This window comes from Dysidea avara, chromosome 9 (genome assembly GCF_963678975.1).
Source record: "Dysidea avara chromosome 9, odDysAvar1.4, whole genome shotgun sequence".
Classification (NCBI taxonomy): domain Eukaryota; kingdom Metazoa; phylum Porifera; class Demospongiae; order Dictyoceratida; family Dysideidae; genus Dysidea; species Dysidea avara.
This window is the reverse complement of record NC_089280.1, coordinates 19,334,986-19,359,978: the sequence shown is the minus strand read 5'-3', so window position 1 is coordinate 19,359,978 and position 24,993 is coordinate 19,334,986. Positions and strand designations below refer to the sequence as shown.

The following is a 24,993-nucleotide window of genomic DNA, read 5'->3' as shown; positions in this document are numbered from 1 at the left end:
CCACAGCAGTGTGAAAATGACAATCACAAAGTTCACACAATGTACTTATTCCTAATAGAGCAATCACCAATATGTTGTCAGCATAATTTATTGTTTCACACTATCAGAGAGTAGCTGGGAAAGAAATAACACTTATTTTGCTTAAATTATAGTACAGTTGCCATTACAGTATTTCCACCGGTCATGAGAGCTGTGTGAAAAATCGAACACAATGACCATTAACATGAAGGGACACATGCACTTAGCAGGCGGACATTCAAAAGAGATCAATCTAAGAATTAGTTGATGTGACTCAACATTACTGCAAATGACAGTCAAAACCCTTCACCTTATGATGTGTGGTGATAAACAAAAGCTAAATAGAGCCTACATTATTGAGGTAACTTTCAACTGCTCTATTAGCGTATCATGATGTGCTTGACATTAGTGCTGCCACGATATGTGACTAGATATAGCAAAATCAACCATATGGGTGCAAGAGCCAAAAATTAGATAACACCAACATGAAGTTGCTGCACTATCAGGCTAACAATTTCCATATCAAACTCCCCTTCAACTTGTCAGGTCTGCTTGTGGTAGACTGTTTTCTGGCGGCCTGTATAACCGTCTGTACGGGTTTGTGAACAGCAGGGAAGTGCTTTTGGAGGTTCATGTATACACTCTGGACAGACGATCAGTGAGCTGAATGTGTGATGTATGTTTGTTTTGTGAGATTTCAGTCTATTCCTGTGATTCTCTTGACCACGTTATACTGCTGGAAAGATTAAATGTATTGGGTGTTCATGGGACAGCAGTGTCTTGGTTCACAAACTACCTGTCTCATCGTATACAACGTGTTAAGTTTAAAGAATCAATCTCATCATGGTGTCCTGTAAAGGTGGAATACCCCAGGGTAGTGCACTGGGCCCATTACTATTCCTTGTGTATGTTAATGAGATGCCTTTTCTTGTGGAGCATAGTAGACTACTACAATTTGCCGATGATACAACAGTGATATGTTCTGGTGAAAATCATGATGTGGTGAGGCAAAAATTAAACTCTGATTTACAAAGAATCCAAACCTGGATTACTCACAGGTAAAATGAGATTGAATGTACAGAAATCCAGTGTCATGTGGTTTTGTCCAAAGAAAGCATCAGGTAGTGCTTGTCCTCCAGTTCCAGTTAGTGGCAATCCACTTCAAGAAGTAGGAACACAGAAATACTTGGGAATTATATTTGAAAAAGAATTAAAGTGGGGAGCACAGGTGAGTAATGTATGCAAGAAGATATCGTATTACCTGTATATGCTAAGTGTTAACCGGAAGTCACTAACATTTGAAGTCCTGAAGATGCTAACTGAATCCCTGATTCTTTCCAGAATTGACTATGCTTTGCCTGTGTGGGGGCCACCTCTCAACAAATCACAAGTGGCACGTCTACAACGTCTACAAAACAAAGCAATTCGAATAACCATGTGCTTGAGAACATATGATCATGTCTCTTTACATCGTTGCTTATTAAACTGGCTACCGATCTCGCATCAGGTTATGCTTAAGTCATCCTGTGCCATGTATCACCACTACCATCATGATAGACAGCCTTGTTTGCTTCTCGATCCTCCTATTGTGTTCGGAGCACAGCATAGTTACAACACACGGTGTAAAGACTGTTTTGCCAACCAACCTAGTTACCATTTATCAACCACTAAAAAATATTTCCGTTCCTCTGCTACAACATGGTGGAATTCTCTTCTAAAATATATTCCAATTGATTGTAATTACAATTCCTTTGTATTCTCTGTCAAGGACTTTTATCTCAACACTCAAAGCAATTAATTGTGATTATATAGTTAGTTTCTTGTGTTTGTATTGTTTGAGTAGTTAGTTTCTTGTGTCTGTATTGTTTGAGTAGTTAGTTTCTTGTGTCTGTATGTTTTTGTTTTTGTACTCTGCTGTATGTATGTGTGCTCCAGTAGGGAAGAACGGCTCTGCCGACTACTGTGAGGATAAACAATAAATCAATCAATCATCAATCAATTGAAGCACTATATTTCACCTTTGAACCTGAATTTTCTTACGCTGTTGTTTACTACTCTCCAGCGACCCTACCCAGTCCAGCCTCCAATTAGTGTGGGTGGCAGCTGTAAACAACAAACACTAATTTGCTGGTTATAAACTATACAAATCCCTAGTGCGCCCACTGCTCGAGTATAATAATGCAATTTGGGGGCCATATTACTCATGGATAAACATAAGATAGAAGCTATACAGCAAAGAGCCACTAGAATGATTACCACCTGTCATGATTTGTCTTATTATGATCGATTGCACTATCTAAATTTACCATCTTTGCAGTACCGAAGGCTCAGAGGAGATCTGCTACTTTTGTACCAACTTATCAACAATTTCTATAACATAAATACAGAGAACTTATTGTCATTCTCCATAATCACAACAACAAGAGGACACAACATGAAATTATTCAAGCCACATTAATTGTTTATCAAGATCATCCTTCTTTTCAATTAGAGTGATTAACGATTGGAATTCTTTACCCAAATCAGTGATTGACTCCAACTCCCCTAATCAATTTAAGAATCTGCTGGACAGACACTATAGTAATATAATGTATGATTTTTAATGGGTATAACTACTTTATTGTGTGTATGATTTGGTTGTACAGGCTATGCCTCTATCCAAAATTTACAATTACAATTAATTACAAGAACAGCGAAATCTTCCACCTGTCGAGGCCATAAAGTTTACGTGCAGCGAAACGAGGATAGCCCATGACGTCACTATGTAAATAATACGGGCGTTTCCAATCCATGTGACATACATTATCTATGGTGGCAGAGTGTTTCAATGTGAGGATGCCAGGATAGTTGTGATCTAGTGTTACACCTAAATATGGATGTTGAGAAACAATATTTAGTGTGGTGCCATTCATGGTGTATTCATAAGTACTTATGTGTTGTTTTGTAGTCACTCGAAGAAGGCTACACTTGGAGACAGTGAATTCCATATGCCAGTCTCTAGCCCAAGCTGTTAGATTACTGAGATCTTGCTGAAGAATATCATGGTCCTATATGGTGTGTGTATCACTCTATAAACTAGGCAATCATCAGCAAAGAGATGTATCTGGCTCTGGATGTTATCATTGATATCATTTATGTATAAGAGAAAAGAATTGATCCCAGCACGGATCCTTGAGGCACACCTGGGGTGACTTTACAAGGTGTTGAATGCATACCTTCAACCACATCTTCCTGGGAACAATTATGTAAAAAAAAACTTGTTTCTTGTCAGCTTCTCAGTCTCTTATAGAATCACACATGCGGGCGGACGGGTTATCTTATTATTTTTAAAAGTCATATAAATTGCAGAAGTTCAATGTAGCTACTAACTATAGCTACACTAGAGAATCTATGACAAAACTAATAATAATGATCTACCTTTATATTTTAGAATGGACTACATGTAGCCAAGAAATACAAAATTGCCACAACTAGCTACTACACAAAGTTGTGGCCTCAGTGCTACCCTTCTTCCACCATTGCATAGTGTACATGGCGGCAATATTAGGATACAGACTCACCCATGTAGTTCTACGCTATTAAAGTTACTATGCTTAAATTGAAAAAGTAATGTAAATCAACTTTAACTGCACCTAAAAATTATACACAAAATCTACATGTCCTAAAATGTGTGTAGGTACAGTAGCCACTAGTGGGGAATGTTATCAGTTCTCATGGATCTCCACCATGATGTAGTTGAAAACATACTGTTCACTTGTGTCCTCCCTATATACTTCCAAGTACAGGCCTTTGTTAAGCGAGATACTTCGAGTGTAACTGACAGGCGAAATCACTCCACTGTCAATGGCGTCATAGCATGATCCCCAACGTTGAGATGGTTTCATGGTCATAACAAACTGTTCTGGTAAAAAGTTTGACTCATGATTAGCACCGTCTATTGGTGCGTATGAAGTATAAGTATCACCCATGATTGCCTGTATTCCACGACAGCGATCTGCACTTGACTCTTCTCGCATTTCAAACCCAATTCCATATGTCCCATCAGATAAAAAGAATTTAGGATCACTGTCTCCACTTCGGATTGTGTTATCAATCCCCACAGTAACCACAACAACAATGTCTGCCCTGGAACTTAGTAGATCAGGAGGCAGCAGATTTAACTTGAAGAGTCGACCACTAAAGGTGCCACCGGCATTGTATATTATTGCTGTTGTTGTAAATGAGTCATAAAACTCAGTGAATTCAGCTTTGAGACGTATATCAATTGGAGTGTACAGTTGGTAGAGAGGCATGTACAGACTCCTTGTATCACTGGTCCTGGTCAGCTGAAACAAGAGGTAGATATATAGATAATGTGCTTACATTTTGTGCTTACAGACATACCTCAGAATTGGCCTGCAAGAGAAAACACAGTAAGAGCACAGCAGCAGCTTGTTGGAGCATCCTGATAAGTTCGTATATTCCAAAAACTGAAGTATGTAGCTAGGAACTAGTTGATTGAACAGTTACTGTAAGGAGTTTGCTTTTATACTGCAAGAAATTGACTAAAAATCACACAAGATGAACTCATAAGAGTTCATAGTACTATGATCTAGTAATTCTCTAACCACAGTAAACTGCTGTGGGTAGTGGTTATTTTATTGTAAATATAATTTTTATGTGGTACTTCTGTGGTCTCTTCAGCTGCATGTTGATATCTATAATGTACGTATGTGCATGCATGTGTATATTTGTTACAAATTGAACCTGTTTACTACTAAAATTGCATGTAGGAGTAATATACGTATATATATATATATATATATATATATAAGTTTACTGTTTGACTGATTAGGAAAACTTTGCATATAATTGTTTTGAGAAACTTTTATACCTAGCATTGAGTCCCTTAATAAAAATTTTAACTACATGCGGTGTATACTCTTAAAGGTAAAGTGCAAGTCAAACCTTAAAATAGTTTTAAAATGCATTACTATTAGCATCTCATGACTATATGTAGCTATACTTTTCACACATACAGCATAGGTTGATTTTGCTGTAGCAAAATACTATATATGTAAGTAGTGCATGGACAGTAAAAATTATTTAGAATTAAATCTTGTGCTGACCACCACCTATGAACTGTGACCTTCTGTGACTAATTATAATACAAACTTGACCCCTGATCTTTATTTCACTGTCACTGATTTTTTTTATAACTGTGAACTGTTTGTATGACTCACCAGCACTGCTATACAACTTAAGCTATTGATATAGACAAAAACTGTATAGACAAAAAATTGATATAGACAAAAAATTGATATAATTATTATAATATATATTATATTATAATATTATTATAATATATATTATTATTATTATTATTGTATATATTATATATTTATATATATATATATATATATACCACACCTGTGGTTGAGATCAAAAGCGCCGCGCTGTGGTATATAACACGCTTTGTGGCTACGCTACCATATATGGTGTAACTTCACACATTCCGCGAAATCCTTATCTAAACGGTAAACAAGTCTCTAATAACAAACGTCTAAATCAACCAACAATTATTCACTTGAGCAATTTTCGATGAACTTTTGTCTCCTTCACTAACTCTTGTCTCCTTCACTAACTCTTGTCTCCTTCACTAACTTCAATAATCGCCAGTAGGTGGGCGTGGCACCACTATAGAGTCTAAAATGCCTGATCCATCAAGCATTTCAAGTCTCTAATACTGACAAGAGCCTAGAATCATTCACCTGAGCAAGGAAGATTTTCGATGAACCCTTGTCTCCTTCACTAACTCTTGTCTCTTTCACTAATCACGAGTAGGTGGGCGTGGCACTGCGAAAGAATCTAAAACGTCTGATCCATCAAGGATGTCTACTGAACAGGTGCTGTTTCACTATACCTTGCTATCTATAATCATTTCATCTACTGGGGTGTAGAATATAACAGTTATAACACGATTACTCGGGATATGACAAAAATATACCTTCGAGCTCCACAGGCGCTCGTGTGTATATTTTTGTCATATCCCTTGTAAGCGTGTTATAACTATAAAAAATATATTATATATATATGACCCGATCTTGGAAAACCTACCTTTTTGGCACATTGGCCAATTTTCTGTTTTGTAGATTAAATGAGGTACTGGGTGCTCATCTATCTTGTGTTAAAATTTCAGCTTATATCTTTAAGCATTCCTGAAATATGGCCAATTTTCTGTCCTGTACATTACAAACTAACTTATAGTAATCTATTGAGTTCTGTGAGTGATTAAGGGTGACAAATGGTGACAAATCACTTTGTTTACCAATAATTCCATACTTATCATCTAAAATACTTTAAAAGACATTTAATGAATTATTCTTGGTACTTTTCTACAATTTATTACCATGTATCACTGTCTAAGAGGAAGTTTTAGCCATTCCAGCACCTGAATAAATCACCCAATTTGTAATTATAAGTTAATTGTTGTCCCACGCATGTGAAATTACTACATGGTCTGATATAATCATCCATATCTCCTAGGAAAAAGAAGCTATGGGTGTGAAACTTCACACCAAGAAGGTTTAATAGTTGCTTTATCCGAATATGCAAAAAAAAATTCATTTGAGTTTCCCAAAAAGTTTGCTTGTGCCGAAAAAGTAGGTTTTCCAAGATCTGGTCACATATATATTATATTATTATGTATTTTATACAAGTTTAAGGAAAAATTAGAAATTTTAGGGATCATAGAAAAAATGTAGGGAAACAAGGGAGGTTGCCTACACCTCCAGATATACTAGTGAACATTTAATCCCTAATCCAGTCTATACCCAAGACCAAGACTGAATTAGGGATTAAATGTTCACTAGTATATCTGGAGGTGTAGGCGACCTCCCTTGTTTTCCTACTTTTTTTCTATGATCCCTAATCGAACTTAAAATTTCTAATTTTTCCTTTTCACTTGTTTGTTTACTTTTTTGTAACATTATTATGACTGGTGAAAACATGCATACCGCATCAAAAGAAAGGATGGCACCAGAATTAATGGTTTCGTCTGAACGCGTGCCCAGCTATCACAGACTGCTTCGAAAGTACAGTGGCCATTACGCTTCGATTTCAGCTATGTTCAGCCTGTTACACAGCATTACAAAGAAAGAACAGTGTTAGAATCATCTCTGCAATCAGTCCAGTCACCACGGAAAATATGGACGATTCCCGTTTACAAATGTACTGTAGGGAAGCCATGCATCGTGCTACCGTGAATCGACACCTTTGGCTGTAAGCAAAAAGAAATGGGAGACAAAGGTAAGTCCATGATGCGTGCATTGTACGTGCTGCGGTATGCCAAAAGGCACATCTTTGGATGAATCGACGTCGAACAGTGAAAAAATCAAGCCCGTAGCCTTAGCCGTTATCGAGTTATGCTTGCCTGAAGGCATCAGGCAGGCAAGGCAGGCAAGGCAGGCAGGCAAGGCAGGCAGGCAAGGCAGGCAGGCAGGCAAGGCAGGCAGGCAGGCAGGCAAGGCAGGCAGGCAGGCAGGCAGGCAAGGCAGGCAGGCAAGGCAGGCAGGCAAGGTAGGCAGGCCAGGCAGGCAAGGCAGGCAAGGCAGGCAGGCAAGGCAGGCAGGCAAGGCAGGCAGGCCAGGCAGGCAAGGCAGGCAAGGCAGGCCAGGCAGGCAAGGCAGGCAGGCAGGCAGGCAAGGCAGGCAAGGCAAGGCAAGGCAAGGCAGGCAGGCAAGGCAGGCAAGCAGGCAGGCAAGGCAAGCAGGCAGGCAGGCAGTAGAAAACTCCATTGTATAAATTAAAAAAAAAAAAATTGTAACCATTTATTGGAAGCCTTTAGGATCACACTTTTGGGCTTGGTTATACCTAATCAATACTGCCAAGGTGCCAGGATGGAGTTGTGAAGCTGGTTTTTGGGTGAATTTTTTGACTAGGAAAATCTCGATGATCTTTAATATACAGTACTACCGTACTGTATGATATATTTTATATATATATTATATTATATATATTTTATATATATATATATTACATATATATTTTTATATATATTATATATATATTATATATATTTTATATATATTACATATATATTATATTTAAATTCCAGTGCGTGGGAGTATCAAAGCACTGCCCTGGGTTATAACTACCATACAGCTAGACAGAGCGGCGCTGCTACTGTGCGCTGCTACTGTACGATATATTAGTTATCACCCAGTGATAACTAACTTATCACCCGAAGGAATTTCCTCCAACAACTGTCTGTTGCCTTATGGACTTACAATGCAAGGATGATCCTTAGATATTGGGCTCTACAGGGGTCTGATGATGACAATCCCTTTTAGTAGTAGTAGTAGTTGTAGTGGTACTGTAATTGTAGTAGTAGATTTAATTTTGTATTTAGTTACCATTTTACTTGTAATTTCTACTGTTACTATAGCTATCATAAAATTAAAAAAAAAAAAACTTATCACCCTGTTGCGGAGCCACTCAGTTTCGTTCGTGACATCATACAGTACTGTATAGTAGGGACCACAAAGGAGTAGGCGTGGCCCACGAAATAAAATCACCCAAAATCCAGCCTCAATTTCCCACATGGCGATGAGGCAGTATTCGTTAGGCAAAACTAAGCCCAAAAAAGCTTTCAGATCGACCCGAAATGCTTTCAACAAGTTGCTACGGAATTTTAAAAATAGTTTATTTACCGGAATTTTCTACTAGTAAGTAACTGACTGGTGCCTTCAGACAAGCGTAACTCGATAACGGCTAAGGCTACGGGCTTGATTTTTTCACTGTTCGACGTCGCTTTGTCTCAAGAGGTGCCTTTTGGCATACCGCAGTACGTACAATCCATTCTTCATGGAGTTACCAGTGTCCTTTGTGTCCCATTCATCTTTGCTGACAGCGAAAGGTGTCGATTTGGCGGTAGCTAGCACGTGAAGGCTTCCCTTCGAAACAGAAATCGTCCATATTTTTCATAGTGGCTATTTTGATTGCAGAGGTGCTTTTCGAACAGTTCTTGATTCGTACTACTGTGTAACAGGTTGAACATAGCCGACAGCGAAGCGTAATGGATACTTCACTGTTCAGACGAGAATTAATATGGTTGGGGCGCGCGGCACGATTTCTTTTGGTATGCGTGAATTGCAGAGGTGCTTTACGAACAGTTCTTGATTCGAAATGCTGTGCAATGGGTCAGGGCTGGAGCCCACGGTCCGGTCAAGCTACTTGATTTTAGTGAAAAGATCGAGATACTCTAATAGAGCAGTCATCAAAATATACTCTAATAGAACAGTCATTGTGATACTCTAATAACGCACTCAGTATAGAGTATAGCTTATAGTCTAAGCCATTACATCTGTGTTAACTGTCTTAAAATTACCCAGTGAATCATCTGCATGACACACTGCATCGAGCTAATTGATCATGCATGTCATGTATTAGCATACAGTTACAATCTAAAACTAAACTTTCATGTTGAGTATATACAACATGAAAATAAATTAGCTACTAGCTATAATAGTCAAATATGAAACTCAATTAATTGGTAATATAGCACAGAATTACCATTGATGTTAACAAAAAGAAGAGACTTTGCATGTAAAATAGTCTCCAGGTGCCATTTCAGAGCATCTGTTTTAAATTTCTCTGGGGGAGCATGTCCCCTGACCCTTCTAGCTTAACATGCTGTGTGTGCTTATATAGCACATGCAGTTAAATAACACACCAAAGCAGATAATCTCTGATTTACAAATCATATTAGATCAATAAAAACTGAGTAGCGTGCATGACTATTACCTTCATTGCAGTCCATGTCTGGCCGGACCACTCAAAAGCTCTGGGCCCGGCCCTGCAATGGGTTGAACATAGATGACAATGAAATATAATGGATAGTCCACTTTTCAGATGATAAGAGGCTGGGGTGCGCTGCGCCATTTCAGATGCAGTATGCATTAGTTCACCAGTCATGGTAAAATTATTTACAGAAAAAGTTAACAAACAAGCACACAAAAAAATTAGAATTTTCAACTAGAGTAGGGACCATAGCACATTGATAAAAAGTACTGAAACAAGTTGGAGTAGTCCATGATATTAAATCACAGCAAAACAATAAGAAGTGTTATGTCCCTACTGTGCATTTCTGTTATGGTATCTTGAGCACAGTAGGGATGTAACACTTTTTATTGTTTTACTGTGATTTAATATCATGGACTACTCCAACTTGTTTCAGTACTTTTTATCAATGTGCTATGGTCCCTACTCTAGTTGAAAATTCCAAATTTTTCGTGTACTTGTCATAATAACCGTGAATGGTATTCTTTACCAATGGAACAAAGAGCCAAATAAGGAAATATTGATACAAAACACACCAATACAGCACTAAAACCAACTAAATCTTACAAGAAAACTGTTAATCTTTTACACAGTAACACTACAAGTTACCGATATGAGTTTAACAAATGTCAAGAACAGTCTGTGACGATTTTCACTCCAGCAATCGCTCCCAACGGTCACTACGGTGAAGAACTAACTTCCTCTAACTTCATCGTTCTATCCCGGACTACGGTAGCCACTTGTTGGTCTTTTTTTCTCTTGCACACCACCATACCAACTTCTGACGAAGGCGAATCGTACCTGGAACCGCTGCTTTGTAACACCGCCCTTCGCTACAGTTTGTAGGCAGTATGCGAGGTCTCTCTTGTAGCTATGAAGCGGAATCTCCACACAATTTGGACGAAATCTTGAGCACAACGACAGGAACTCAACCGGAACTTAATTTACTATCCGTAAACTTCTGCGCACTCCCGTGCAATGGGATATAAAATAGTTATATCCCATATGCTCGGATGATATCATTGTTATTACACTCGTCCTCGGCTTCACCTCGGACTCGTGCAATAACAATGATATCACCCTCGTAACGGGATATAACTATAACATATATTATATATATTTTACATATATATTATATGTAATAGTTGTGACACACCCATGAGGTTTGTATCTGATTTGTAAACACAACACCCGAGGACCGCAGGCCCAAGGGTGGAGTTGTTTACAAATCAGATACAAACCGAATGGGTGTGTTCTAACTGATTTGTGGTATGGGGCGTGCACAGATCAAAGGTGCCCATTTGTAACACGGAAGGAACAAGAACGCAAGGCTAATATTGGCTACCGCTGAGCACTGTGTACAAGGAACAATTTACTTACTAATTACTGTATTGATGGTTAGTTATTCATTGTTAGCTAGTTTATTCATTGGTTGCGTGTTTGTTATGCACGAGTGCGAGGTGCCAACATTGATACCAATCACTCCAGCCATTGTATTGCTTCGCATCATTTAGATGGGTGTAGCTGAAGTGTTTAATATTCATTGTTGAGTGGTGCAGCACTATAATAACCTTGGCTAGCTTAATTTATTAGCGAACGAGCATGTGGTATAGATACCGACTCAGCCCAGCGGTTGTACTGCTTCCCATTCGTACAGACGAGTGCAGTGTTGTGTGTTCATTTGTTCCAGAGCGATTTACTTCCTTGTCAGTCCTTGATATTATTAGCTTTGCATTGTGACTTCCTGTGTTGGTCTGGTGTTTGGTTTCGCTTGAAGTCTTTGAACTAATTAGTGGTCAGACTGTGTGGCTAAAAAGAGGTACTTAGCCATGCTACAATTATTTGTAAACCAGTTTACAACTGATTTGTAACACTGGCGGCAGCCTTTGATCTGCCCACACACCATACTACAATATATATTTTACCACTTCTACACCTCAGATCAAAGGAAAGCCAGTGCATATATGTCACATATTGCACTGACTCAAAATGTTAACGAGATATATGCTACAGTGCGTATATCTCGTGACATTGCACACCTAATAGGAGTGCACACTATATCCTGAAATCATTAATGTTATACTTTATCTCTCTTCTCATATATAGGGAAGCAAGCAAGCTGTGATTGTGGGATTGAATTTTTCCAAACAAGCTGTGATTGTGGGATTCAATTTTAATACATCAACAGTAGTTTGTTTTTTGCTTTTGTAAATAAAGTAACATAATTAACACTAGTCTCTTAAAATTGCTATATTAGCAAAAGTAAAATCAAACTACTGTTTGATGTATTAAAATTGAATCCCACAATCACAGCTTACTTGGTTTCCTATATAAGAGAAGGGTATAGCAACTAAAGATTTTGCCAATTAGGCAAGTCTGCATGCTAAAGTAAAACATATTAGTTATACCACGGGCACTCATGCTTTGCCTGTATATACACACTCGTGCCTGTGGTATAACTACTACATATATTATATATATTATTATTACTAGGACCTGGTCACATACAACCAAGTACATACACCAACATTGCAACCTACCCATTGGGCATGTATAAACAGTGCCATAGCCAGCACTCAGAGCAGTGTGTGTGCCGGTGGAAATGATGCACATGCACACACAGGCAAGGAAATCACAATACTAAAATGCAACTTACACACAAAAAAACAAAGTTAGCTATTGTGATATTAATTGATTTGTTTATATTGTAGGTGTGAGATGTCTCTGAAGGTGACTCAGTTAAGAAGTACGACAAGGTGGTGAAGGCTAGGCACAATCAACATTATAGTCCCAAATAAAGGAAACATGTTGTGTATAGCGTATAGACAACAATGTGACATTGCCACACTACTGATGTATACCGGCATTTAGCTAGCAGTTGCCTTTAGTCTGTGCCAACATACTGAGCCATAGATGACATTCTGGAGATTCACATTAAAGCAGTAGTACATGCAGCAATGTATTATTGGCTGGAAGATCACTCACTGTGCCACCCGGAAGCAAGACTGGACACTAAGGAGACACCAGTCATAAACAATCTGTAGTCTGAATCAAAATCAGTGTTTTTCTTAATTACCTACTTTGCACTGACATGTCTCTGAAGTCATGAAGTGAGGCTATGTGCAGCAAGGTGATGAAGTCATATACAACTGGCGAATGATCCCAACTGGAACAATAGACTCTAAATCTTGTTGTATCTAGAGGCCACTGGTATGTGCCAGTAAATCAGTGGTGTGGCATTGACACTATGATCACAGTCTATAATGTTATGCATACACAACATACGGGAGATAGTTAGCTATACATTGTTAGATGGTCTTCTTGATGATTGAAGATTATTGGCAACAGCTAAAGATAGAAAATAATTCCAGCTATCAAGCCAGGTGAAGGATAAAGATGTACAATGCAGCAAAACATTGCAACATACTCTTTGCCTTGTTGTTCACGAGCAAATTATTATTATTAATGCTTTACAGTGACTAACACTGAAGGTATGACAGTAACATGTGCTGCAGCCTTAGGATTACCTAACCTAACTATGATTACAAGGGCTGAGACTTTAATGACATATAGCTAATAACAGCAAAACATTGCAACATACTCTTTGCCTTGTTGTTCACAAGCGGATCAGCTGGTTCAGTGTTCGTATTGAAGCCTCAGTGGAGTGCATATGCCTGATACAAAATAAACAGGTACAAACATTAAAACATACTTGTAATCTTGTTGTTTACATGTAAAGTGGCCCTGGCTCTCCTGCATGCAATCACTCCGCTGACAGTTGCTAATCTTTTCTTTTGCGATCAGCATGGGTATGGTACTGGGCGTTATTTAGAATTACACATATGTTAAAGTCATCAGCATGAACAGGCGTATAGTTATTATACGGTTGTGCCTTTGTTTACAGGCAAATCTATCCCCAGTTAGTTTATGTCTCTAGGCCTTGTAGTTTTCGAGAACTTTAATTATTTATTCATGATGTAATTTTAACTGCATTTTGGATTATCTTTAGTACTTGGTTGTATAATTATATTATACACTAGCTATTAAAAATTTTAAAAGGAATTAGGGGTTGATACTATACACGCTACAAAAAGTAAGCAAACAAGTTCAAAAATGTTACACTGAGCTGAAATGAGAAATGATCCAACAGTAAAAAGTAAGGAAACAAGATTAGACGACTAGTACTACTTGCTACAATGAGACACACTTTAATGCCTACTTTTGGCTAGTATCTGAGACCATCAAATTAGCTAAAAGTAGGGATTAAAGTGTGTCTCATTTTAGCAAGTAGTCGTCTAATCTTGTTTCCTTACTTTTTACTGCTGGATCATTTCTCATTTCAACTGTAACATTTTTGAGCTTGTTTCCTTACTTTTTGAAGCGTGTATAGTATCAACCCCTACTTCCTTTTAAAATTTTTAATTTTCTAGTTTGTTTACCTTTTTATCTAGCTAGCTATATTGTACTCTTTTTGTTATCCACATAGTATAAATATCACTTGAAGCAGTTACCGTATAACCTAAATATTTCGAGGGGCAAACTTTTTGAGGTTGAGCAACGTTGCTAAAAATAAATTTTCCTTGGATTTGTACACTCCCAAAATGTATTAGACTATATGGAAGTCAAAATATTTCAAGGGTAAAATTTTCACTGATTGCACCCAAAAACCGCAAAATTAGTGAAAATTCCCCCCCCCTCTCGAAATATTTAGGCTATGTGGTATCTTTTACCTTCGTACACAATAAGCGCCTTTAATAAAAATAATTATCTTTTTGTCTATTACAGCAACTGTTTAAGGCTTCAGCTACATTTATAATGGCTTTAATGTTGATGATTTTACAGTAAAACATCGCTGGAGAGTCCACCATTATAAGAGTGGAACCCTCGCTTTTAGAAGTCTGGATTCTGAGGTGGATTCTCCCCTCAAAGATATTATTAGCTAGCTAGCTACCTCACAAAAAAGCTAAACTGGTAATTAAGACTATAAAACGATTACCCAGCATTAATAAATGCTAGAGACAACTCCTTGGGTACTACATACACCTTTTCAGCTATATATAAGTTACTAAGTTTAAGTCCTTATAGGTAATCCTAAGGCTGCAGCACATGTTGCTGTCAGACCTTCAGTGCTGGTCACTGTAATGTGTTAATAACAATAAATACTTTAGGTTTAAGGAAGAAAATCCATCCCTCCTGGAGGAGACTGAGTGTGGCCCCAACTAGACATTGGATGACCTGCAGTTCGAATCCTGGGGTTGGAGGGATTTTTTTCCTTACTTTGCATGGCCCCTTTTCTGTTACACCTTTTCAGCTATAAGTCGCTAAGTCTAAATACTTGAAATTAGGTTAGGTAATCCTAAGGCTGCAGCACATGTTGCTATCAGACCTTCAGTGCTGGTCACTGTAAAGTGTTAATAACAGTAACACCCGTTTACCCTCATCTTACGCACACGTATTCACGCTTCGTTAAAATCAGGTGTTTGGGTTGTGGTGCACCACAAATATTAAGCGATGCAACTATTAATTATCCTTCAAGAAGAACAAAGAAGTAAATGAATGATGAAAGCAAACAACATGGTGCAGTGGACAGAACATCATCGAAACAATAGATTCGTGAATCCGCCGTCATTACCTTGGCTGTCTGAAATTTCTGGAATCGTACACCTAGCACCATAACTGCCTAGCACTACCGGGTCTTACAGCAGGCAGGTTGGCAGACAGAATGTAGGTGAATTTTGAAATTTTTAAAACTCGCTGTACATCGAAACATTTGACTTTTTGCTGTTTACCCAAGGTACAGCATCATTATAACAGTATACTAAAACATTCCAGGCGGGTTTTTTTGGGTAAAACTTAGCTGTTTTTTAAGGTACGAAAATCCACGAAACCATATGATTTCTTACCAACCCCTACTATACAGTACTATCATTCTGTTTGATATAGTTATTATGATATATTAGGCCACTACAATGAGATAACTTGTTTCTCATCAACCGCCCACACCAAAATTTTCTTATTCCCATGCATGTGCATTCATTATTGCACGAGATTGCAGCATGGCTTTTTCGAGTGCTGTGGCAGTGGGTTTATCATGTAGAAAAGCACTATTTCCATGGAAAACTGCAATCCCATTGAGATACAGACACCATTTATGAGTGTTTTTTTTATTTCTGTGTTGATTAGAGTGCTTTTTGGAGCATCAACACCACCAAGGCATCAACAGTGAGTGCTGCAGTGTACATTAGACTATACACTAGCATTGGTACCGTGACCTAGCTGCATGGCCTATGTGCAGGGCCATCATATCTAAGAGTCATAGTAGCTTTAGTGTTCCTACTTCTGCCACAAGCTTGCACAGCTCCTCCCCCTAATAAGACTGACCAGCCTACACATGCTAACACCGCTGCTGCTGCTGCTGCTGCTGCTGCTGCTGCTGCTGCTGCTGCTGTGCATGCTGTACTGGGGTATGGTACATGATCCCAAGACTGGTGGAACTCTCGTAAAGGGCTTGGAAGCATTGTTACTGAAGTTGAAGTTTATGTGCACTCTGAGTTTTACCCTCAGCGTGCACTAGTGCTTGGTGTGCACCCTGCCAATAACCTAAAATGTGACCCGGTCTGCGAAAAGGGCTCTTATAGCCTTTCCAATTATCCATGTTTGGCTAATCGTAACTCCTAATCTACTAACGCTATCACCATGTAATTACACCCACAGCTACTGCCAGGTTAGGGTTGTTGAGTGACCAAATTGTAGGCTTGTACCATATTCACCAGTCAAGTTATGGGTTATCATATATATGCAATTGGAAAGGCTATAAGAGCCCTTTTCGCAGACCGGGTCACAAATAAAGAATTATTATACTGGTTTTGTACAAATATGCTATGGCTTGTGCAATAATGAGATAACCTGCCCACCAAATGTGTTACTCTATGGGAAGTTGATGAGAAACAAGTTATCTCATTGTAGTGGCCTTATGATAATATTATCTAATCCAAAACAGCCAAGCTGTAAAAAAAAGTGCGGCCCTCAAAAAGGCTATGGTGAAAAAAGATGTGAAATCCAAGGTGGTGGCCAAGAAATGGCTGTGATGGTAGGTTAAGGGTAAAAATTTTAACAACGACAATTCAGGTGAATTTGGCGCCACTTGGTCTTGGCAATAAATTCACCTGAATTGTCATTATTAAAATTTTTACCATTAACCTACCATCACAGCCATTTCTTGGCCACCATCTTGGATTTCACATCTTTTTTCATCATAGCCTTTTTGAGGGCTGCACTCTTTTTTTATAGCTTGGCCATTTTGGATTAGATTTCACTCCTTTTTGTATTTGTATACCCCAAATCCAGCCTATGGCCAGTCTTGGGGCTTTATTAACCTATTTTTTTTCTTTACCACAGGAAGAAGAAAAAGATGAAGAAGATTTTAAATACTTTAACTAATTCTGATTTTATCAGTAAATGTACAAATTATATAATCCATATATTTATTATTCCCTACGGATAACTTGTTTGCAACTGATCTCTACTGGGTGACTTGAAATGTAGCTGAACTCTCTACAGGGTGATTTGTTTGTAGATGAACTCTCTACAGGATGATTTGTTTCTAGCTGAACTCTTTACAGGGTGATCTATTCGTAGCTAAACTTTCCACTGGGTGATTTTGCTTGCACCTGATCTCTGTACATGATGGTTTCTTTGTAGCTGAACTCTCTGCAAAGTAATTTCTTCTAGCTGATCTCTCTACAGGGTGACTTGTTTCTAGCTGATCTCTCTAGTTGGTGACTTGTTTCTAGCTGAACTCACTACAGGATGATTTGTTTGTAGCTGAACTCTCAAAAGGATGGTTTCTTTGTAGCTAAACTCTCTGCAAGGTGATTTCTTCTAGCTGATCGCTCTACGGGGTGACTTTTTCTAGATGATCTGAGTGACTTTTGTCTAGTTGAACTCTCTACAAGGTGATTTGTTTGTAGCTGAACACACTACAGGGTGATTGTTTTTGTAGCTGAACTCTCTACAGGATGGCTTCTTTGTAGCTGAACTCCGTACAGGTTGATTTGTTTCTAACTGAACTCTCTACAGGGTGATCAGTTCCAGCTGAACCCTCTACAAGGTTGCTTCTTCTAGCTGATCTCTCTACAGTGTGATTTGTTTGTAGCTAAACTCTCTGCAGGGTGATTTGTTTGTAGCTGAACTCTCTACAAGGTGACGTTTTCTAGCTGTGCCCACTCTTGTTTCTAGCTGATCTCTCTAAAGAGTAACTTGTTATAATTAGTAAAGCTGAACACTTTACAGGGTGGATTTTGGTTTTAACTCTCTGCATGAAGACTTATTTGTAGCAGAATTCTCTAGAGAGTGAATTGTTTGTAGCTGAACTCTCTACAGGGTGCATGACTTGTTGATAGCTGAACTCTCTTCAGTGTGACTTGTAATGATTATGTATGTATATGTATGTAATTGAATGGGTGTACAGGCTTCTAAGCCTCAACCCAAATCACATCATAATCATGCATCATAATCATAATCAATTATACAACGATATATTTGTAGCTGAACTCTCTACAGGGTGACTTGCTTGTAGCTGAACTGTCTACAATATTAACTGGTTGCTGCTGAACTCTCTACAGCATAACTTGCAATGTAATAGAAATCTGTAATGGAGTAAGTCATGAACTAGCTGAATGCTCTATTAGGATGACTGTTCTATTAGAGTATCTCGATCTCGCATTTGCTACATGGAGTTGGCTTTGGAATCATAACTCAGTGGTTTGTAATCCGATTGTTCTGTACTACTGCAAGGACTTTCTACGATGACTATTCCAGCTACATACCCATTTTCAGCTCACTGCTCTAAGCGGTTTGCCTGGTAGGCGTGGAAATTATTGGTATTTTTATTCACGAATCTCGATCGCGCAATTGTTACACACCTTCGGTTTCGTGTCATATCTCCATGATCTTTATTTCGATTGCTTTCAAACCACCAAAAGGCACTCCTACAATGGTTGATCTATCTACAAAACGATTTTCAACTCATTCCATGAAGCGGTTTACCCTGTAGGAGTGACAACAAATCAATCTTGTTTTACGCGAATAATTGATCATAGATCCTTAACTGTTCATCGGATTTGCACCAATTTTGATACTATAGGATTCGCCTTTGGACTGCCTTTCTGTGTGCCAAATTTCAAGGCGATCGGAGTACGCGTTTGCGTTTGCGTTTTATAGCAATTCTTGCACGTGTACGAAAAGACGAAGAAAGAAAAAAAAAACGAAACTTTGGCTGCTCGTAACTCGGAAATGGCTTGCGCGATTTCCTTCAAATTTGGAATGTGGGCTCCCCTAGCTAGCGGGAAACTCTGCAACAAATTTAATTCCAATCAGATAAGGTATCACCAAGATACAAAGGTGTGAAAATGACGTTTTCTTTCTTCCTGTCAATATACCCACGGTGTGGCGCGCCGGCTTCTTGGGCCGCACGACACACTGCAGTGTGTCTTGATATTATGATGTAATACTATGATACAATTGATATAGACACAAAAAATTGTGTAAATAACAGGTGACAATTACAGCACTATAGCAATTAAATTGCTACAGAAATATCTGCAAAATAAAATTAATTGGAATGTGGTCCTAGTATATACAAAGGGGGATCTCTACTAATTGAATTTGATGAATGCAATAATATGTAACTATTGTAATCAGTATGTAACTTTGTATACATATAAGTAAAAAACTGCCTCTCCAGTTATAAATTCAATTACTCCGCCATATGATTAGTGTATTACACTAATACTATAATCAATAGTTCAGTGCAGCCATCACATGCAGGCTCCTGCAAGTTTAGTTTTTCCTTTGTCCAATCCACACCATTATAATCAAATTGTTTATGTGTGTGACTGTCTCAGCAAACCCACCTACAGTAGTTCACACAAGTTCTGTGAACTCTCCAGACCGCATTCCTGTCAAGTGCTACAGACTGGCCTTATGCATACCATATGGTCACTTTAATCACTGGTAGGCTTGAACCAAATATGCTTTGAAAATTGCCTATTATGCTTTTGAGCAGTGCTCAAAAATCCAGCCTATTATGCTCAAAATTATACTCTCACAATCAAGATTATGCTCTAGAGCTGACTTTTTCCTAGGAGCTACCAGCAATAGCTCTGGTATGCTTTCTACTGACTCTCACCTTGATACCAGCTCCAGTTGTACCGTGGCTGACAAAGAAGTTTCACCAGTGCTAATGGATCAAAGTGTATTGACATGCAGCAGCAATTTAGAGCAAGAAACTGACGTCATCTGCTTATCATCAGATGAAGAACAAGTAGACCATCCACCAGAAGGTGAAGTATTTAAGTGTCCTAGCCATCTGCTGCAGACAATGTGAGTTCTGAAATACCTAGTGATATTGGTTCCATCATTACTCCATCAAAGTCCATTGATGATGTCTATCAGTCAATGAAAACTATGGACAATGCTGAAAAATATTCTTTACTATTCAATCATGTTAGACCACCAGATAACCTTCCAACAACATATTTTCATGGATGTAATAGAAAGTTCAAAGTTGGCTGGCTTGAAAAGTACCCATGGCTAAAAGGGTGTAACTAATCACTGGACTGGACTACTGGACTGACATATTTTTGGTTATTACACATTCTGAGGTTGGTTTTATTGAGTCCTGCTAGCCAAGGGCCTTCAGAAAACTTGCAGTCTGCTACTAAAGTGATGAGTGTGAGGAGTGGAGTAAGAAAAAACTGACTTTTAGTGATTTCACCTCGATTTATTATGTTCTTCTACAGTACATATACCTATACTCCTTATCAGTGTGCTGCAGAGAATGTGCTAGTTATAGTTAACCAATAATAACATCTTGGAGGTAGTAGCAATCTTGTACAATGCTAATAAATTTTGTTACATATTATAGTATGCCAACCAGCACATGTAAGTACTAATCATGATAGTAGAAAAACTCTACAGTTGTGCAATGAGTTTGTATATTGCATGTAGGAACAAATTTAGCTACAATAGATTGTCTTAGGAAGGATGGGTTGTGTCCCAGGGGTCTGAGCTATTTAGTTCAAGGATACAGTGTATTATAGGTAGCACAAATATAGTAAAATGCATGATTTTTGGTTAGCTATTGCTAGATATAACAATCTCCAAAACACAATACTAAGAAGTATATAAATGCTGTAGAGCATAACAAGTCAGTTTTTGCTTACTCCACTCCTCACAGTCATCATTTTAGTAACAGGCTGCAAGTTTTCTGAAGGCCCTTGACTAGCAAGACTCATAAAAGCAACCTCAGAATGTGTAAAAACCAAAAATATGTCAGTCCAGTAGTCCAGTCCAGTGTTCCAGTTCAGTAGTCCAGTCCAGTGATTAGTTACGCCCTGGCTAAAATATAGTCCAAAATTAGATGCTGTATTTTGTGGGCCTTGTGCAGTTCTCCTGGGTGATAATCGAAAAGACAAAGGTATTCTTGTCAATCGTCCTTTTTCAAGTTGGGTTAAATTGAGTGAAACATTGAGCAAACATGCAAAACTTGCATACCATCATGATTCCCTTCAAGCAGCAGATATCCTGAAAACATCAGTAGCTAAAGTCTAAGTAGCTAAAGTCTTTGAGCAGGCTGTAGGACCAGGTGTCCTACAGACCTTCAGCACTTGTGCTGTAAAGCATTAATAAAATAAATAAATAAACATCTGTAGAAAATCCTAACTCACTGATTTATGTGATGATAAACCAAGCTGTGCAGTCAAAAATTGCTGAAAATAAGCATGTTGTCTTTCAGATTGTGCATGCTATCACCTTTTTATGTAAACAGGGTCTCCCATTGCAAGGTGATATCGAAACTGTTGCTCCACATAATAATCCAGGTAATTTTTTGGCACTTTTAAAGGTATTTGCTGAAAATAATTCAGTGTTACATGCACATTTGCACTGGCCAAGGGCTAGGAATGCTACTTACTTATCTCCAAAGTTGCAGAATGACATTATTGAAGTTATTGACTTTGATGTAATTCGTACCAGCATTGTAACTGAAGTAAGAAATGCTGTGTTTTATTCTATTTTGGCTGATGAAGTTTAGCCATAATGTTGAGTAGTGATGCACCAATTAATCGGTAAATAATTGGAAATCGGTTTATCGGCCACATTTCAGCAATATCGGCATCGGTGATTATTAGTAGATTATTTAGCCGATTAATTTTACTGACCCTGATGGTATTGTTTTCATAAAAATAAGACAAAAATGAAGTTAAAAGTGGAAAGTTTACATAATATGTGTGAAATTTTGGTAAAATTAAACATCGGATCGGTTATCGGTATCAGCCGTTACATGATTTTCAATATCGGCTAATCGGATAATCAGCAAAATCTCTTATCGGTGCATCACTAATGTTGAGCATATGGCACTGTGCCTTCGCTTTGTTGATGAAAACTGTGATGTTCAGGAGACATTTATTGGCTTTGTAAAGCTCCAAAGAGTAAGAGCAAATGACATAGCTAATGCTATTATTACAACTTTGGAAGACCTTGAGTTGTCACTTGTGCACTTACGAGGCCAAGGATATGATGGGGCAGCCAACATGAGTGCGCAAAAATCAGGTGTTCAAAAGTTAATTCGTGACCAGCAGCCTAAAGCCATGTATACTCATTGTGCAGGACATAGTCTTAACTTGGCTATTGTGACATCATGCTCAATCCTACCAATATAACATTGCATAAGCCAAGTAAAGAGTATGACCCATTGGATAAAGGCTTCACCAAAGCGAGAAGGGTTTTTAAAAACAATTGTTCGTGAAGGCATACAAAGTGGTGTTGGTGCATCACGTACCCCAATTTTAAATGTTTGCATTACTAGGTGGGTTGAAAATATGATGGCTGGGAGTGATTTTGTCTTTGTCATCCTTTTCTGGTTCAACTTTGTGAAGCAATCATCTATGGTACATCAGAAGAGAATTTTAGAGAGTATAGTAGTGGTGGACACAAGAAGACAAAAACAATGCTCTTGCACATCTCAAGACTATTGAAAGTTTTGAGTTCATATATGTATACTTGTGACCTTGCAACGTTCTCTTCTTTATCTCAAGGAGGCTTCAGTAAAACTGCAAGGCATAAATCAGGGTATAGTTTCTGGTCTTAATTTAATTGATCGGTGCTGTTCTGAGTTAAAATCTTTAAGGAGAAATGTGTTGGACTATTCAGCTCGCATTTATACACACAGTTCCACTTTAGCTGAGAAATCCAACATTTCAATTTCTGCACCTTGTGTCAGCAAAAGACAACAATATCATTCCAATCAGCCCTCTGAATCTATTGAGGAATGTTTTAGACACTCAGTTACAATTCCTTTTCTTGACCATTTGATCACTGAACTCTCATTTAGGTTCGATGAACACACTAAAAAGGCTGCATTAGTTCAGCATTTGTTGCCAGCCAGAATCAAATCAGCTTTATCTGCTAAGATATTATGCAGGCAATGACAGTTTATGGTGATGATTTTGCCAAATAAAGACATGGTTGATGAAGAATATGCACGTTGGAAGGCAAAATGGATTGAAGTACCTTTAAAACATAGACCTCACACTTTCAGTGATTCTTTAAAACATTGCTGCCAGCAAAGTCTGCCTAATATTTTCACTCTTCTTAAAACTCTTCACTACTTTGCCTCTAAGCTCTTGTTCTTGTGAGTGTTCTGCTTCTGCAATGACAATTACCTAAGGTGTAGTCAAACAGAAGAGAGGCTGAGTGCTTTAGCAATTATCCATAGCAACTATGACTATGATATAGACATGATAGAGGTTTGTCGGCTATTCATGAATAAGCATCCACGCCGTATGGAGAGTGCGAACATGTTATTTAATGACTAATAACCTGAGTGCATATTAATAATTGCTATCATTACTAAGGTGCATACAATATTATGCATTCAGTATTAATTTTATCTAAGAGTGACTCATACATTGATTCTGTCTGTAGCTAACTACGTATTAAGATGTGATATTATATGTAATATGTTAGACTGAAAGTTTATCGTCTTTGTATGACATGAATAGTAATAAGCTAGCTATTTTTATATCATGTTTTCAATGAAGGAAACAATATTACTCTTATAGCCTAACTAATGTCCACCAGTTTTACTATGTATGTAGCACAAAGCATATATATGTTTCAATAGCTATATTATTGATTTTAGGCCATTTATAGACTATGAAATTGTTGAGCGTCTGGGGGCACAGCCCCCAGACCCCCACGCCCCCAGACCCCCACTCTGTGAGCCACCTACTACGTCCAGTGGAACCCCCCTCAGGAAATCCTAGTTATGGGCCTGCACACCGAATGGTGTACAAAAATGTATTCAAACACCAAGTTTGATTCTCTAATCTGATAAGTACTCATATAAAAGGAGCTAATTTTCTGTCACAGCTTTTAGGATAAACCACTTATGGACATAAACTCAAGCAAAAACCAAACTAGTGTAGAATTATGGGGCCAAGATGCATGCAGTCACCAAGAGGTAAAAAGTACAGAAAAAGTTGAAAAAGTTCTCCAGAGTTGGAACCAGGGAAATCCACATCTCACACCCAAACCCTTTACCATGCACTAAGCCACTATTGTCATGGTTTCTCAGCTCACTTTATTTCTATATATACCTTATAAATGTTGAAAACTGTAGTGTTAAATATACTTGATAGTACTTTTGTAGATCTATCAGTGGAAATTCTAGGAAATTCTAGGAAATTCCATGAGCATTGTATTAAAAGTCCTCAAAACCCATTAGAGTACATATTACAAAACATTAACAAAAATATGCAATACAATAGCAAACATCACCTTGTCTGTACATAAGAAAAAGTATGGATAAAACAAACCCTAAAACCTGCCAATGGGGTGAAATATATATAAAATCCAATCAAAAACAGCTAAACTGTGAAAAACAGTCGCAGCAAAAATAGTGTTCCAATACTACCTATTCTATAACCCTGTCTTGAACAACTATTTTAAAATTTCCCCATAACAAGACAAAACAAACCTCAAATCTATAAATGACTCTAATGTTATTGACTGTTGGGGGCTGTGGTCTGTTTTTGTTTGAGTCAAGGTAGAATTTTTGGACTATTAGTTCCAACGCCTAAACATAGATGGAAT

At 38.1% G+C, this 24,993-nt stretch overlaps 1 protein-coding gene across 1 annotated transcript; it reads right to left on the bottom strand.

Moving 5' to 3' along the window:
- Positions 1 to 3,596: 3,596 nt before the first annotated feature.
- On the bottom strand, positions 3,597 to 4,526 carry LOC136266324 (uncharacterized). The gene is made up of 2 exons (XM_066061339.1): positions 4,402 to 4,526; positions 3,597 to 4,343 (listed from the first exon to the last, which is right to left on the bottom strand). The coding sequence occupies exons 1-2, from the start codon at positions 4,459 to 4,461 to the stop codon at positions 3,723 to 3,725; spliced, it is 681 nt and encodes a 226-aa protein (XP_065917411.1). The 5' UTR covers positions 4,462 to 4,526; the 3' UTR covers positions 3,597 to 3,722.
- Between the last annotated feature and the right edge of the window lie 20,467 nt (positions 4,527 to 24,993).

Bases quoted from the DNA above. Each gene is read 5' to 3' on its own strand.
- LOC136266324 (XM_066061339.1), bottom strand. From the start codon at position 4,461: ATGCTCCAACAAGCTGCTGCTGTGCTCTTACTGTGTTTTCTCTTGCAG. The intron at 4,344-4,401 runs GTATGTCTGTAA...CTCTTGTTTCAG, and splicing joins TCTTGCAGGCCAATTCTGAG to CTGACCAGGACCAGTGATAC.